The 17,309-nt window shown below is 36.4% G+C and overlaps 3 protein-coding genes and 2 long non-coding RNA genes across 8 annotated transcripts; 4 read left to right on the top strand and 1 right to left on the bottom strand.

The window, feature by feature from the left end:
• The first annotated feature begins 4,660 nt into the window (after positions 1-4,660).
• Positions 4,661-6,670, top strand: LOC116920119 (GATA zinc finger domain-containing protein 14). Of its 4 annotated transcripts, XM_045179519.1 has the most exons (10): positions 4,661-4,907; positions 4,966-5,080; positions 5,137-5,298; positions 5,362-5,451; positions 5,515-5,601; positions 5,670-5,756; positions 5,821-5,907; positions 5,971-6,141; positions 6,199-6,446; positions 6,508-6,670. In XM_045179519.1, exons 1-10 carry the CDS (start codon positions 4,791-4,793, stop codon positions 6,643-6,645), a joined length of 1,302 nt encoding a protein of 433 aa, XP_045035454.1. In that variant the 5' UTR covers positions 4,661-4,790; the 3' UTR covers positions 6,646-6,670. The 4 variants fall into 4 exon arrangements, with proteins under 4 accessions (XP_045035454.1, XP_045035455.1, XP_045035457.1 ...); XM_045179520.1 differs by lacking the exon at positions 5,515-5,601; XM_045179522.1 differs by lacking the exons at positions 5,362-5,451; positions 5,515-5,601.
• Positions 6,671-8,576: 1,906 nt separating this feature from the next.
• On the top strand, positions 8,577-11,784 carry LOC123476899. Its single transcript, XM_045179874.1, has 3 exons — positions 8,577-11,272; positions 11,423-11,628; positions 11,694-11,784. The coding sequence occupies exon 1, from the start codon at positions 8,692-8,694 to the stop codon at positions 10,795-10,797; it is 2,106 nt and encodes a 701-aa protein (XP_045035809.1). The 5' UTR covers positions 8,577-8,691; the 3' UTR covers positions 10,798-11,272; positions 11,423-11,628; positions 11,694-11,784.
• A 1-nt stretch (position 11,785) lies between these two features.
• Positions 11,786-13,199, top strand: LOC123476900. Its single transcript, XM_045179875.1, has 6 exons — positions 11,786-11,905; positions 11,963-12,130; positions 12,197-12,337; positions 12,404-12,636; positions 12,702-12,861; positions 12,948-13,199. Exons 2-6 carry the CDS (start codon positions 12,022-12,024, stop codon positions 13,097-13,099), a joined length of 795 nt encoding a protein of 264 aa, XP_045035810.1. The 5' UTR covers positions 11,786-11,905; positions 11,963-12,021; the 3' UTR covers positions 13,100-13,199.
• A 2,654-nt stretch (positions 13,200-15,853) lies between these two features.
• On the top strand, positions 15,854-16,457 carry LOC116934951. The gene is made up of 2 exons (XR_004401085.2): positions 15,854-16,001; positions 16,071-16,457. It is a non-coding gene; the product is annotated as an uncharacterized LOC116934951 (long non-coding RNA).
• LOC123476800 lies at positions 16,025-16,526 on the bottom strand. Its single transcript, XR_006651662.1, has 2 exons — positions 16,462-16,526; positions 16,025-16,281 (listed from the first exon to the last, which is right to left on the bottom strand). It is a non-coding gene; the product is annotated as an uncharacterized LOC123476800 (long non-coding RNA).
• Between the last annotated feature and the right edge of the window lie 783 nt (positions 16,527-17,309).

Raw genomic sequence — 17,309 nt, 5'->3', positions numbered from 1 at the left:
CTTGAACAAATACTTGTAGGGGAGAACGGGGTCCTCTTGGACACGGTTCAATTAGGAAAAATGTCAGAAGTACTAAAGTTAATGAAGGTTTTTTTTCTTTTTTATTTATGATAATCTTTACACACTTTTATTTGTCATGATGATCATCCTCCACATTTACTTTTGTATTTTGTTAGTTAAAAAACAAAATATTTATAAAATAGTTAGAGAAATAACTAGATCTCTCATTCTTTTAGTTTGCTCTGTAAAAATTTAATATTATTATCATTGCATCTTATAATTATGAATAAAATACTAAAGTGCATCAGGTTGGGCCAATTTGGACATGGCATCTGGGGGTGATATCGGACAGCTTAACTATCGAAGTGGGAGGGGCCAAAGGAGGAGCCAAATATTCAGGCTGTATCAAACTGTTGTCATTAGGATCATGTTGATTATAACCATTTTGTTACCATTATAACTAAATTTTATGGTAAATTTTTTAAACTTTCGTTCCGTTTTGCTCTTGCTACTCATTTATACTTTTTTCAGAATATATTAAAAAGAATTTTTTTTTTATATTCAGATATCTTGGTTGTATATTACTTATTTCATGTTACATTTTTTTACAATCAGCTATGATCATCACATTTTTAAACATGCCTTATGGGACAATGGACAGAGCGTCCGCTTCTGGTAATAGACGGATATTTTCGGGTTTCATTCATTTCATCAGATACATCATCGTCTTCATCCTCTTTATCCGTTTTTTTTGTTTGTCCTCTTTAGACCTACTTCATTTTCTTTGTTTTTCTTTTGGATTGTTGGAAGTAGACAACGTCTAATTTTTGTTGGTTTCATTTTCGTTCCCTTCTCTTGTCTTCTTTTAAATTCTTCTTCAATCGCGTTTTTTTCCGGTGTGTCCGTAAGAATCCTAGTACGACCAATCCTACTTTGTTGTCGTTGTGATCGACGAACCGATGTTTGATTGTTATCAACTCTCGGAAATGGGCGAATGGTAACGAACGGAACAACTGCTGGTGCGCCTGAAGATAATCGTATTAAACAAATACCGAAAATTGTAAATGATGCTATTTGCATTCAGAACCCGATTGTTTGAAAGTGCCACACCAGGAAAATTTTGCTGATAATCCGAATTGATACTGGCCTCTTTTGAAAGAGGAACAGGTTGTTGGTTGTCCATAATAGAAGTGACATTTTCAGTATCAGCAGCATCATATCTATTGGCCGACTGCTGATCGTCCATTAAGTTGCTCGGTAGCCCAGCGTTAGTCGCTTCCCGAAATCAAATATAATCGGTAATTCTCATTAAGATAAGACAAAATAACTGAAGAAAACTATTACCTTGTGAATTCGAATCTATATTGATGATTTCAGAATGCAATCCATCGAGAATGTTGATCATCCACCAGCAAGTTGCTTGCTAGATCGATGGTTGGAGTTACAAAAAAAGGAAAAAAAATCAACAATTCTTATAAAGATAAGGCTAGAGAACTACAAATAAATCCAACCTGGTCTGTCGGTTACGGTGGATGGTGCATATTTCAAAACTGGAATTGCGTTCCTATTAAAAGGCCATATGCCAGTCGAACAAAAGCCAGGAATGATGTTTTCTGATGTTATTTTCGAAACATTAGGCCCTTGCAGAGACCTGCAACTTCTTTTATACTAATTCTTTTACCAGGATTCATCTGAATCCAATCATTATGGGCGTTTCTTAGTGCTCTCTTAAAGGGACCAAAGACAGACACACCCAAGTAACACACTTTATTGGGCCGATGTCGGCCCAATCGATATTTTGATTGGCAATATCGGCCAACTTAGCCGACTCTCCTCCGACTCTCAGCCGACCATTTAAAAATTGCCAAGTTTTTATGTTGGCGTCCGATATTGGGCCGACATCCATATGAGAAACAATCCTGATTATTTTTTTTTTACGTCTTTATCCCCTAACATTTTTGTATTAAAATAAAATGTCAGCATTTTGATAAAGATCCAAATTGTATTTTAATTCAGACGAAAAATACATATCATAATCATTATAGAATCAAAATTTTTCGATTAATATTTAGAAAGAGTGATGGGTTGGATCAATATCGCCAAGTTGATCAAAATAAAAGGAAATTTTAAATGTGATTTTATGAAATAAAGTGAATACGTAATGACTTCCCTTTTTTATTTTTGTTTCATCTGCTTGGAACAAGACTTCTAGAAAATTAAAAATATTAGCAAATTTCAGCATTATTTAGGATTGAAACGTATGTAACTTACGTATGGGTTTTCTCCCAAAACGATGTCGATGAAAATTGATGCGACGAATTTATCAAAACTGGTGAATTAAGGTAGAAAATTTACATATTTGGTAGAAAGTTTAACTACCATACATTTTTTAGCATATGTTTCAAACAAAGCTTTTGGCCAAGACGTTATGTTGCTATTTAATGTCGATGATTGGTAAACTCCAACTTTGCTAGATTCAATCGGTTCAGTATAATAATTCGAAAGTTCGAGAAATGTTTGCCCAAATATGTGAGTGTCGGTAATAGATGTAACCTTTACAATTAAACCATTCCTCAGCATACAAAAAGCATTTGCCTTTGAACTAGGGATAATAGTACGCCAACTGAAACCTTCTTTTCGATTGTCATTTATTGGTTCCGTTTCGAAAGCGTCATATTCTGAAAGTCTGCGAGCAATCTGTGCTAGTTCGCTATATCCTGATCTAATAAGTCCTTTAATAGAACCCAAAAAAGACTCAAACGGATATGCACTGAAAGATTCTAATGATCTATGAACTCTACAGTCATTGGCGAGATGAGAAAGTGAATGAATATTGTAAACAAGATGGTGATTGTCATACAAAACCCCAAACTGATCGACAAAATATTTGAGGAGTTCATCAGCATATCGAATCTTTTCTTCAGTTGAATTCTCTGATGTGAGCAAACGAATTGCGACGTGTAAATTCAAAAAATGTTCATACCTTTCCTTCCCTAATACCTGCTTCAAAACAATCGGGCCTACATATAAAAGAAAGGAACGAAACTCCACTGCCTTCCACTTACTCAGTTCTTCCATGCTTCTTCTTTTCCTGTGAAATTCAAAGGGAAGCGCAATTCTAAGTTTTTGAAGAAGCATATTTACCCTTTTCCTCTGATTTTTGTTCCAACGATAACGATTTTTATTTGTTCTATCACCTGTGTATAAAATAGTCAAGTAACGTTTGACAACACCAAGATATACAAGATGCATAGGATCTAGTGGGAAATCAAAAACCATGTCAACATTAATCAAGTCGAGGAAAGGCGAAACATATTTGTGGTGAGATTCATCGTCCATAGCACGAAAAGAATCATTGGTGCGCAGATACTCGGATGGGATCAAAATCTCTGGGAAAACTCTCCTTTTTTTTTAATGAACGCCCCGTTGACAACAACGTTCACAACCACTGTAGCCACCGTGGCCAACGATTCCTTTAACGAAACTACGAGCAGGAGCATCACAAATAAAAGATTCTGTTCTAATTCCCATTACGTTTCCATCTACTAAAATTCCCTCATCTGTAAGTTTCCTTAACTCTTTTATAAAAGTATCAAGGAATTTTTTCGCACTTTTTGGCTTGGAACTACCACAAAAAATGGCAACCGCAAATGATGATTCATTAACTGAATTAACGACTCGACAAGAAATCACCCAAAAGGATTTGTTAGTACTGCGATGCAAAGGAATTCCGTCGATGTTAAACTGTAGCTTGATAACCTGATATCCATCCCCCGATGGTTTTAATCCACCCTTAATTTTGATCAAAATACCCTTTTCTAATCCAAGGTATGCCATATTTGAAGTCTGAAGCGATGCTTTACGAACTGTTTTCAAAAGAGTCCTAGCTGTTAATGGCAACTTAGGATGGCCATTTTTTCTTAACACTCCAAGAATTTTTTCAATGTGTTTATGAGGAGTCTTACACGTCAGAAATGTTTTTGCCAAATCTTCCCTGAACTCTAAAACAGCGTCTTCTTTAACCTCAAATGCACTCAATGACTCATCAACCTCACCATTGATTTGTAGGCTCTCGTTCCCTGATGATAGAAAAATGTGATCGTTTAAATTTTCCATACCATCTGTTAAAGAAATACATGACTGTTCTAATTCAAAATCAGCTGTCTGACACTGCTGAACCATCATTTCCATGTCTGATTCTTCAAAATCAAAACCACCTTGATCTCTAATTTCTTGATTGACATTTACATCAATATTTAAAAATATATCTCTATGATCACCTCTATGCCTGGGCTCAACAGAAACAAGTGGAGTAGAGAACATTTTCCTATAAACACTAACTTGCCGGCGCAAGGCTTGACGAGATTTAGAGAATACGGGTGGCATTGTAAACAAAATTAAATCCATACAACCGTTTTAGATGTCTTGAATCACTGCAATCGATATTTGTAGTTCTGAGAAGAACTGAGAAAAAAAAATGAAGTGTTAACGGTAAATCAAGAGTAATGAAATGACACAGCGAGTATGAAAGCTACCACTTTGGAGGAAAATAAGAAAGATACTGTTTGTCTGCAATATACAGCGTTGCATGGTTGCAACGCCACAGAAGTTGTAATGCTGTAGTGTAGGTGGCGTTGTTCTTTACCTTCTTTTCTGGCACACAACATTAAAAATGGAAAAACTTAAAAAACACTTCTGATTTAGTTGATAAAGAAAACCATTAAATTTCAAATAGCAGTTGTTAACTAAGTTTTTGCTTTTTAATTTCTTATATTGAATATTCTAAATAGATGTGGTTAGCGTTGAAAACAATTGAAAATCAACTGTCAAGAGGAGTGGTGGCGTCTTCTTCTTGGCGTCTCGATTTAATCAAAATGCTTTATTTCATAATGGACAGACAATCAATCGTAAGTCAATTTCACGATTTTGTTAATTGAATTATGTGTTTAAACTATTTTTATTAAGATGGTTCCCAGACGTGGTAAAAGAATTACGGCTGGGAAGCCAGCAAAAAACCTAACTTTTAGCGAGTCCTATCTGGGACAGAGATCAGTGAAGTCGAAAGTAAAAAAAGTCAGAGGTATTATATTAAAAATTCCCAGTCTTGAAGTTTATAAATTAATTGTTCCATCATAGAAATAGGAATGTGTCCTCTAAAGAAGTTGGCCAGAGTAGCTGTTGGTAAACCAAAAAAACCAGCCATTGAATGCTTTAATAGTTCAATTAACAGCCCACCTGTCATTTCGTCCAACAGTTTACGGGAACAGTTAAGTGCTAACAACAGAAACCTCAACAATTGTGAGTGTAAATTTTACTCGCATAATCATTCACTTCATAACTATATGTTCTTGTATATATTAGTTCATGTCTCACCAGACAGCTCACCTAAGAGTTTACGTCAACATTCTCATCAACAGCAAACTAGTTTCAACAATAGAGACATCAACAATTGTGAGTATAAATTTTATTTGCTTGAATCATGCCCTTGCTAACTGTATATTTTCTTTGAGTTAGATAATGTCTCACCAGACAGCTCACCTAAGAATTTACGTCAACATTCTCAACAGCAAAATCGTTCCAACAATTCAGACATCAACAATTGTGAGTATTAATTTTATTTGCTTGAATCATATCATGCCCTTGCTAGCTTTATATTCTCTTTAATATAGATAATGTCTCACCAGACAACTCACCTAAGAGTTTACGTCAACATTCTCAACAGCAAAATCGTTCCAACAATGGAGACATCAACAATTGTGAGTATTAATTTTTATTTGCTTGAATCATGCCCTTGCTAACTGTATATTTTCTTTAATTTAGATCATGTCTCACCAGACAGCTCACCTAAGAATTTACGTCAACATTCTCAACAGCAAAATCGTTTCAACAATAGAGACCTTAACAATTGTAAGTATTAATTTTATTTGCTTGAATCATGCCCTTGCTAACTTTTTATTTTCTTTAATATAGATCATATCTCACTAGGGAGCTCACCAATCAGTTCAAGTCAAAATTCTCAACAACAAACTAGTTTTGCACCCATTTCTAGCACACCGGTCCATAAACGAAACTTAATTAAGGAGACACAATCGGATAGTAATTCCTTGAGTGTTTCCTGCATATCCCATCATAAAGGACACGGTAATTATTTTAAGATGTAATTATGAAATGTATCCTTAAAATGATTTTTGTTTTCAGATGCTGAACCATCCGCTTCGAATATTAAGCTACCAAATGAGATCGTGGACTACCTAACAAAATCAATGGTCCGACAGGACGAACTTTTTCGAGTAGTTCAGTCCCTGGTTGCTAGTAGACCAATCACTACGTCTGAGGAAGAACACGACGATTTCGTAGAAAAACTTCCCGATTTCCCTATTTCTTCTATGGAAGACTTTCTTTCATTGGAGAGGGAGCTGCTTCGAAAACGTTTCAACATATATTTTGTAAGCTTATTTCCATTTTTTCAATGTTCTCATTTAAAGCAAGTTATTTTTTTCTATTAAGGTTCGTTACCTTATATCTTTGGGAGGTGGTACTCTTGCTGATTCTTCCAAGCTTTTATTAAGGCATTGCTTAGACAAGGATGTTGCAATCGAATATAGCCACCAAGGAAAAGGAAAACTGAAAAAAAAAAACCTTTGAACGCAACTGAATTTTACAAAGCATATAAAGGTAAAGTCAACTAAAATATTTTTAAAAGGTGTTTATTCTTTATTATTTTTTTTTAGTTGCACTTCGCAAGCGCCACAAGAAAATTACGATGATTCAACGGTAAATAACTGCATTGTAAATTTCCTGCGTGGTGCAAAGGATCGCAAAGGCGGAAGAAACCAAAGGCGTAAGATTGCTAAAGAAGATGAAGAAAACAAAGAAAACGATAACATCACAGACGAAGAAAATGAAGACGAAGAAAATGAAGACGATGAAAATGATATCCAAGGGACTTCGGATGAGGACTGAAAATTTATATTAGTTTATCTGTTTTTTCAGTTTCCGTTTGTTAATTTTTTGTTAAAATAAGTAAATGTTACAAATACAACAATGACCGATGACTTCTTCTGTAATATATTCTTTTGTAAAATTATTAAGAATAAAAATAAAATAAAAAAAGTAAATACAGAAATTGGTAGGATACAGTGCATGGGTTCCGTATCGGTGCGACCTCGGTCGGGATATCGGGCCTACTCAGATCGGTGCGCCAAACTGAGCTCCAGCCGATATCGGTTTAGGTTGGCACGTGATATCGGCTAGGTACAAATGCCAACACGGTCCGATATCGGACCGACAACATGTGTTACTTGGGCATCGCACGGTTGCAGTGCGTGAGAACAATGGGGGGGAAGGCAGGAGGTGAATTCCGTTGTTTTTGGCATAATCGATTACACGGAAATCAATATGGCTGGCATGATTATCCATTAGCAAAAGCGCTGGTCGATCTTTTGTTGCGTTTACGTGAGATTGGAAGTGAGCAATAGATGTTAAAAAATTTTCTGCCGTCATCCATCCTGACTCATGAACCAGTCCCAAGCAACCAATTGGTCCTTCTGCAAATAACTGAGGATTTGGTCTCACTCGTGGAAACACAAACACTGGTGGGATGGTAGCACCAACTGCATTTACAAAGGCTAACATTATAACATTTACTCCACGCTTTGCTGAGACGGTTTGCTGTACCTTTTTTAAAAAAAATTAGTAACACCAAAATCATATCAATTTGTGAAAAAGATACCTGTTTCAACCCTTTTACGGCAATAACTTCAGGGGGCGGCAGAACTGTTGGCACATTTGTCTCGTCGCAATTCCAGATAAGACCCAGATAGGAATTGGTGTCCCGGGGTAGTTCCAAAGCCGTACCAATAGCACGACTGCGACGGGTTCATCCAAAAGATGTCTAAACCCGAGCCCTTGAAAAAATAATACTTTCCCGTTTACTCCTGTATATCATTGGTGCCCCGTTGATGTCCCTGGCCCGTCCCATTTATTTTCTTTTGGCTCTCGGTCAACACTTAGAAATTTTTTTGATCACATGTCTTTGTTTTAACGCGGCAAAATTTTCTTATTCCCTTTTATGACGGTGTTAACGTTCTACTCACTAGATGGCCAGTTCAATAAATTTTCTATGCAATTTTTTTTAAACAATATATTTTGATTTTCTTTATTTAATGAAAATGATCCTTCAAGCTTTAGACTTCTTATTGTTTATTCATAAATAATGGAACAAACTCTTTTTACTGGAGTGTTCAGTCAGTTTGGCAACGTTCACACTCACTCGGACTTGAAGAACGTCGTCTGTGTTCTGCCTCGTGTGAGAAAACTGGAAAAGACTATCTCTGTGTGTTGCTTCAGTTAATGGATTTTTTTCCTCAACAAGGTATTATTATTACTAAATATCCAAAGCTGTGTTTGTTGATTTAGCTTACAACATTATATTAGAAACAAATTGTGTCTGTATACATGAGTTGCGTGCGAGTAAAGCAATAACTTAGACTCCAATCTTCAGCGCTAGATGGCGGACGGATGTTTTTAAATTGTGGATGGATGTTTTGACGTTTTACAACTTCAATTTACGCCATAATATGGTATATTACGAAGTAATACGGCCATACGTTTTATTTTGTTCCAATTAATTTGTATTTCTATTTATGAACGGTTTTCGGTAGGGACTTGTAAGATTCAGTGTTGACAATAATGGCTGCCAGTGTTTCTTCAAGACAAAAACGCAGACGCATTCAGCAAATATTGGTTAACGGAAGTGCGTTTTACCAGGAAGATGCCGAGCAATATTCCTCTGCTAACCAAAGTGTGACTGGTGCCAGTGAATCAAACAGTGATCAAAGTGATATATTACATAACAACTCATTACAAGATTATTGCATTGCAGAAGTTGTCGACAGTGACATGAATCATAGTGATACAGAACCTGACAGTGACAGCGATGATGAAATTTATGTAGACTGTGAAGAAGAAACTGAAACGTGTTATGAAGTGGAGGAAGATGACACATTTTTCGACTGTGAGGAACACAATATTAACACATGTGAGTTTCGTGAAAGTCTTGCCTCTTGGGCTGTTCAGTGCCAGATTCCGCAATCGCATGTAGACAAATTACTTGTGCTCCTGAAATCATTCTCAGACTTTGACACATCCAACCTTCCTAAAAGTTGTCGAACACTTCTGAAAACTATTCGTCGCACTGCAACAAAAGTAGTTGGCCCAGGACACTACTATCACTGTGGTGTTGAAAAAGGAATCCTGTCAACTCTTCAAAGAATGCAAGTGAAACGCATTCCTTCTAAACGTATCAAATTGCTGATAAATGTTGACGGTGTGCCCATAGCTAAAAGTTCCGGTAGCCAATTTTGGCCGATTCTGGGTAGACTTAGTGGCTTTCCACATTCCAAACCTTTCTTGATAGGTATCTATCATGGGCCTTCCAAGCCATCTGATGCAAATGTTTTCCTTGCTGATTTCACAACAGAAATATTAGATTTGCTTGAAAAAGGCATATTGTATAACGGTGAGGTACTGACACTCGTTATATTTGGATTTGTTTGCGATGCGCCGGCAAGGGCTTTCATTGCTTACACAAAAACACACAGCGGTTATTTCAGTTGCTCAAAGTGTACAGAGGAAGGGGATTTTGAAGGTAGAATCGTATTTTTGAACGAGAAAGCCCCATTGCGTACCGATGCAACTTTTCGAAGTCAACGACAAGACGAGCATCACACAGGTCGGTCAATTTTAGAGCAGTTGCCAATTGATATGGTGGCCACCTTTCCCCTAGATTACATGCACCTTTGCTGTTGGGGGGTCATGCGTAAATTGTTGTGGCAATGGATAAAAGGTCCTCTTTCGTGTAGATTAAGCCAAACTCAGAAAAACACAATCTCGAGCTTTTTAATTTTTTTGGCAAGTTACATTCCTTCAGAATTCAGTCGTAAATCGCGGTCGTTAGCAGAATTAGCAAGGTGGAAAGCCACCGAACTAAGAGAATTTTTATTGTATACTGGTCCGATTGTATTGAAAAATGTGCTACCAAAACGCCTTTACGAACATTTCCTTCTTTTTCATGTTGCGGTCAAACTTTTGGTAGCACAACATTTCTGCAAAGAGTTTAACGACTACGCCAAACAGTTGCTTGTGTTGTTCGTGACGGAGGCAAAAGAAATTTACGGCAAAGAATTTCTCAGCTACAACGTTCATAATTTAATTCACTTGGCAGACGATGTACGTCACTTTGGCAATCTTGATTCTTTCAGCGCTTTTGCTTTCGAAAATTATCTGCAGGACATTAAACATCTTTTGCGAAAACATAATCAACCCTTAGCCCAAGTTATCCGAAGACTTGATGAGATCCAGTTAAATCTAGTACCACGGATAAATTGTGCTGTCTCACCTTTCGTATTGAAAAAGAAACACACTCAAGGGCCGATGATAAATGGCTGTCGTGGCGTTCAGTTCAAGTTTCTCCAATGTCACTCATGGACTTTTCGTACATATAACGATGCAGATTGTTGCGCAATTCTTCAGGACCAAACGATTGTAAAAATTGCCAATTTATTGAAGAGTGAAGAAGGAATTTTCTTGGTCGGGCATAGTTTTCTTCACAAAACTAGCCACTATTCTTCCCCCTTACCATCTTCCAGACTCGGAATAGTTTGTGCAAGACGACTTTCTCAATTACAACGTTGGCCTATAAAGTCCTTGAAATGCAAAGCAATGCTGCTGCCAACAGCAGTTCATAGTCTTTATGACTTCGCTGTTTTTCCATTGCATATGCAAAGCAACGCATAGCTTCAATCTTGCAAGTCGATGTAACTGAAGATTCCATTATTAACATCTCTCGGCTTTTGAAAGGTTATTTACGGCTGTTTAAAGTTAATTGGCTTGCAAAAAGAGTATCTAATTTTTTTTTTCAGGATTTCCAAATTTTTTTCCATTAAAAGAAATGCAGCGATTATTTTTTTATTTCCTATACGATGTTTCATTCTCGATTCTTCTTCAAGGGTATTTAAAAGTCAGTACATAACGTAATCCTAATATTTATATTTTTTTGGTTAATTCCAGGTGGTCTTTTAAGAAATCTGATAACTCCATTTTGTAGCGTCTGTCTTCTGCTCTGTTGTCTCATCAAGCGTCGTGTCTCGTGTGTCTCGTCTCGTGTGTCTCATGTGTCTCGTCTCGTGTGTCTCGTCTCGTGTGTCTCGTCTCGTGTGTCCTGGAATTTATTTGCTTTCAATAAAGGGATATTAACATATGCCAGAACGGGGTAAATCTTACAACAAAACGTATATAACTTTTAAAAATTTACGGTCTTCTTGTTCATGTGAGATAGTAAAACACTAAAACGTATGCGGTTTCCTTTCAAGATGTAGCTACAAATCAGCCTTTTCAATCTTCTAATTGCATTCTTTCGCAGGTGAAATGTTTCTTATAGTGGAGTATATCATAGGTGAACATGAGACCGAAGTAGAAGTTGTCCCCAGTTCATGGTACTCATCAGGTCAGTGTTGGTGGCCTCCAGGTGCATTTGCTCGTTCAACATTGGAAAAAAAGTATCGAAGTCAGTGGATTGTGATAAAGCTACATGGGACTGTTATGATGCTCGCCTCATTGCTACTTTCAGTAAGTATTTCATGTACTATTCTACCGAGGTTAATTTTTAAAGTAATACCGATTTCTTTCTGCAGAAACGTATGCAGAAGCCAAGGCTAAGTTGCCTCTTGCTATTGCTGGAGAATCAGTAGCTCCCAGCTCGACTGACGTTGATGGACATAAAAAGGAAAAGGAAAGCGAGAAAAACAGAAAACAAGAAGGTATCTAAGTGAAGATACGAGTGAATCTAGCGACGACGGAAATAGAAAGAACAAGGAGAACTCGTCAAGAAAGAAGAAGAAACGTAGTAAGCACTTTAATTTATTTTTCTCGAAGTTACTTTTTACAGAATTGATGTTTTTAGGTCCAGCAAGACCTTCCCAGAATGATGCTTCGGTATCAGCAAATTTATCAGACACACATATGACATTGCCACCTGTTCCGAACAGTCTCAACATCAACACGTTTTTTTCTTCTCAATCTTCAAATGAAGTTAGCCACACCAGGCCAAGAATCGAATCTACTGAGAACGGTAAGTACGAGTACAACAATTAGTGGAAAATTTTGAGTATAACATTTATCTTTTCTATCCATTTAGAAAGATCCAATTCCTTTGGTGACAGGAATGGTGTTACGGATGAGATTATGTCCTCTCCTGTTATACCACGACAGCAGCTAGCCCTAGCTAGAAAATCAAATCCATCACCATCAGCTCCCACCAGCCCGGAAGTGGATGCAAGTAAGATTTTCATGTAGTGTTGATTCCAGGGAATCTATTTTTTTATATGCGTTTTCTTTATCTTAGGAAAAATAGGTGTTATCTTGCAACGGGTGGAGGCGTTAGCTAGAGGCATTGAAGTTGTGAAGGCTAATCAGCGGGAGGTGCTAGACCTACTGACGTTGCTGTTGAAAAACAGTGCTCCACCCCAACCGGATTTACCTTCCATTACGGAATTGTTTCAGCTGCCTATGAAGACTTTACAGGATGCGAGGAACTTGACAAAGCTACTGAAAATTCAACATAATGCATCTAAAATGGTAAATTTCAAACATTCCTCTAATAAATAATGATCTAAATTTTATATTCATCTTGGTTATTGCAGAAGACGTTCGTCATTGGGATAGGAGGGACTACGAATTCCATGGTTGGAAGGGTCATGAATTCAATCATGACCTACCGGTGTGGCAGTTGTTTCTGTTATCTAGGCCTAAATGAAGATAAAGTGGCTTTCAAGTCAACCACTATTTGTGAGATTGTAATTGGTGAGTGCTTAGTATTTAGAATACATTTTTATTTTAACATTTCTTCCGTCAATTTTTTAACGTTCTTCATACTTTTACCATTTCAGATGGAGTTCGTGAAGCACACAATTCTTTGACAAGAGATGCAGTTGAAGCGAAGATAAAGAACTGGCTACGTCATTGCCCAAGATATGCGTCGAAACAAACTGACGATGGAAGCCAGAGTGGAGAAGACGAGGAACAAGAAGAAACCTACTAAACTAAAGACTAATTTTTCATTGTCTCTGCGAAGTAATTTGACTATTTCATGTTTCTGTTGTATATGAAGAATTAAAATAAATTTGAGTTTGTTTCCAAAATATTACTGAGTCTCTTGATTTTATAATAAATTGAGCGTGGTTCATTCCTATTCAGCCATGTATGCATCCGCGATGAAATTTAAAAAGAACGAGGATATTATTCGTATAAAAGACGTTTAAAATGCATCTCAATGGTTCCATTTACATCTAAATCCCGTCCAAATCCCGTCCAAGGTCCATCCAATGGCACCGGATAGGAACCGCTATCGGATCTCGTCGAAGCGGACATTGGCCATACGTAAAAGACGTCCAAGGCATGTAAACTTGGGAATCTGCTATGTTCCAAGTACATCTCAGACGTCTCAAAGTGACGTGTTTGGGACGTCTTTGGGACTGCACTGTGCTATCTGGGGATGAGGTGGAAAATTGTGCTTTGCATAAACGTTTCTTAGATGGTCATAAAATAAAGAAACTACGGGCTGGTTGAAACCTGCTGCACGAGCCTGACTTGTTGCTTCAGGTTTTCTGATAGATAGTCTCGCGTTCCGTTTAGAAATGCTATTAGCCAATCTGCTGATGTGATATTGTTGAGTTTCCAAATTACGGGAATTTTAATGCTATTTTTTATTGTGTAGGTGTGAGCCAATTTACGAGTCTCTATGGTCGTTAGCCCGTGATTGAGCAAACAGCAACTCTTCAAATAATCACTCAATTCTGTTTCTTGTGCTGCAGAGAAAATCTGGCTATGATGCTGTGCTTGCTTGATGGACTTCGAACGAACTAGACTTTCCAGAGTATGTTTAGATTTATAGTAGGCAACAGTTGATTTCTTCAACCCAAATTCAGTTGCAGCAGAGCGTATAGTTGCAAGCCCTTTAAGAACTTTAGCAATAGCAGCTCTTATGTCTTTTTCTTGTGGTTTGGGATCTAAACGTTTCTTTACATATTATCTAGTCATCTGATTCAAAGAAATCTATTAAATGATTGTTGGAGACATGAAACACACAACGTCTATTTTTTCTTGCCTTATTTTGTTGGTGAAAACCAGCCCGACCAATCAATATCCAAGAGAAGGATTACTAGAAAAGGAAAGAAACAAATTTTGGTTCATTTATAGTAAAAACACGTGGTGGACTATGGTTGAGTGTGAAGTCACAGCTTCGATGCTTATGACTGATGACATGACTGCTCACCAAACAACATCTCTTACAATATGTTTAAAAATAAAAGATTACATGAAATATTTTACCTCGAGAAAGATTGTCCTTTAATAAGCTGATCACACAGGCTTGTTAGTTTGAACAATGCTGATCCAAAATGATGCCTTTGTCTTTTGATGCAGTAGACTCACACTTAAAAAATTCAGCAGTTAAGGAGTTGAAAAATTGGCCAGTGTTTTCATCAAAGAGCCAAAATATCAATTGACCTTAAAATATTAGACGAATGAGGATTTAATATTGAACTAATTTCACATGTGGTATGCCTACCAGAAACAAAAATAGAATTCTTTTTTCTTATTTCAGTAACAATGTAACTTTTTGCCCTTCATCACATACATCTTAAATGTAAGAATTTTGAAAATAAATTACTTGAGATATTATCTAAAGTGATGAATGGAATTTCCCCAATGTATAATGAGCTATCAAAGACTATTCCACTACCATTAGCCATTTCTTCTCAAAGAAGCATGACTGTCGTCTGTTTGTTGTATCAATCGATTGTATTTCGATAATTGATCCCTTGTTGGGAACTCCCCTTTTTTCAAAAAAACAAACGAAATGTCCAATTTAACCCCCCATTTCATCAAAGCAGATATAAATACCTTATTTTAACGCAAAATTTAAAATGATGTGAATAAATGAACATAGCATGAATGTAGCCATCAAACATATGTAGGGGAGAACGGGGTCAAACTGGACAAAAAATTTCTTTCCTCTTTATTTAGATTTCTATGTTCTTTTTCTAATATTTATTTTTAGTTAATGGTGCAGCACCTTCTTGGATAACTCCACAATTTTTTTGTAATTTTTAAGTCTTAAAATAAACGAGTTATAAGGATTTTAATGAAGTCTGTTTTTTTAAGTTTTTATTTAAACGGCGGGGCGAAACTGGACAGGGACGGTGTGAGATTGGACACTGCCATTTTCCTCATAAGGAGACATAAAATAAATTTTAAAAAAATATGGGTAGACTGCTTATTCAATATTTTATTCATTCATAGTGAAATATTTGCAATAGAAATGAAAAATAGAGAGTTATGTTATTTTTACGAAATAGGGGGCTGAAATGGACAATTTGTAGGCGGGTAGAGTAAAATGGGAGGGCTTAACAGAGTATCGAGTATCGATTTGTAATCGATATCTTATTTTTAGCAGAATGTAAACAAACGGGCGTATATGGCTTCTCCACAAGCACCTCCCACTCCAATATCGAAGTTGTCCGATATGACCCCAAAACTGTGTGTCCAAAATGAACCAACCCGGTGCTATTTAGTATTTCGTTAATAACTTAACACTGGAAAGGCATTAAAACTTAAGTTTTTTATCAATCATTAAAGAAATGAATTGGCTATTTCACATATCATTATTTTATTCATTTGTCGTGTTTTTCACTTTTAAAATGCTTACAGTAATAGGGAAGAATATTACATCAAACAGGGCCATTTTTTTAATAGAGGCAATTCACATCGCGGTTTTGCGTGTCAATTTTTTCGATGTCCGCCTTTTCTCTGGTTATTTATGTCATGTTTTGCGTTGTCTGTATTGGCTGAAAGTGTTATTTCCCAATACAAAGTGGATTTTGTGAATCAGTGTTTAATTTTTTTCAATTTTTTTTTGTGTCAGTTAATTGCTACGTATCTTAGTTAGAATGTGTAGCAATTTCTGTTTCCAGATCACATTTCTTGTATTTTTAAAAAAATCTTTTCTGTAGGGCTGTCAGAAGATAAACGTAAGTATGCAGCAAAACTATTAATAGTAGGTTGTGATTGCCCCTATACAATTCACGAAGAGTATTGGTGCAATGGACTTAGCATCGCAGGAAAAATGCCACTGGTAACCAATCTTGATTTGGTAAATTACCTGCTATGTTCCAAGTCTCCATACACGCATGAAGATTTAAAGGCTTACAAGGGCCTTGAGACCTACAAGAGATTTATCGATGGGGGAATTGGATCATTTTGTGCAATCAGTCTTTTAAACAAAAATTTTTTGATGAAAGCGAAGGTTATTACTCTTCATTTGTTTATTTGTAACATTACTATAACATATAACTTTTTGTTGTCATAACGTATGAATAAATTATACTTCATAATTTGTATTACCTCTTGAACATTTAAAATTACTCTTCTTGACTCTCTATCCATGGCTGACTTAGCGTTAACATACACTTTGTCAAGATTCAGGGATGGGGCCCAGACTGGGTGTGTTTCTCCAGTGTACTAAAAAGGTTTTCCTGTGTGATTTCAAATAGAAGAATTAGATAGACACATTCACTATTAATAAATTTGTCGAGACTTACCTAGAACAAAATGTGCATTACAAACTTTAATGTTGTTTGTTTTTGCAACCCGGGGCACAACAATATTGAAAACCCATGACAGCCCTACAGAAAAGATTTTTTTTAAAATACAAGAAATGTGATCTGGAAACAGAAATTGCTACACATACTAACCAAGATACGTAGCAATTAACTGACACAAAAAAAATTTTTTTTTTAAATTAAACACTGATTCACAAAATCCACTTTGTATTGGGAAATAACACTTTCAGCCAATACAAACAACGCAAAACATGACATAAACAACCAGAGAAAATGGCGGACATCGAAACAATTGACACGCGAAACCGCGATGTGAATTGCCTCTATTCTGCGATAACAAGAACAATAATGATTCGATTTTAATCAATATTTTTTCTAGAACGTTAAACATTGCAGTCTATACAAAAATTTAAAAAAAAAAATCCATAATGTAGCACTTAGGGTCTTTGTCCAATATGACCCGTGTCCAAGTTGACCCCGTTCTCCCCTATACATTTTTTTTTCATGGCACTGTATTACTGAAACTGGCATTGTCCAATTTCATACAGTGCCTGTCCAGTTTTGCCCCACCATTTTCAACTTCTGTTCAGAAAATGACTTCACAAGAACGGTTTCAACTTTTTTATTTGT

The sequence above is a fragment of the Daphnia magna genome, linkage group LG10, assembly GCF_020631705.1.
Source record: "Daphnia magna isolate NIES linkage group LG10, ASM2063170v1.1, whole genome shotgun sequence".
Classification (NCBI taxonomy): Eukaryota; Metazoa; Arthropoda; class Branchiopoda; order Diplostraca; family Daphniidae; genus Daphnia; species Daphnia magna.
This window is presented reverse-complemented; position numbering and strand designations above follow the sequence as displayed.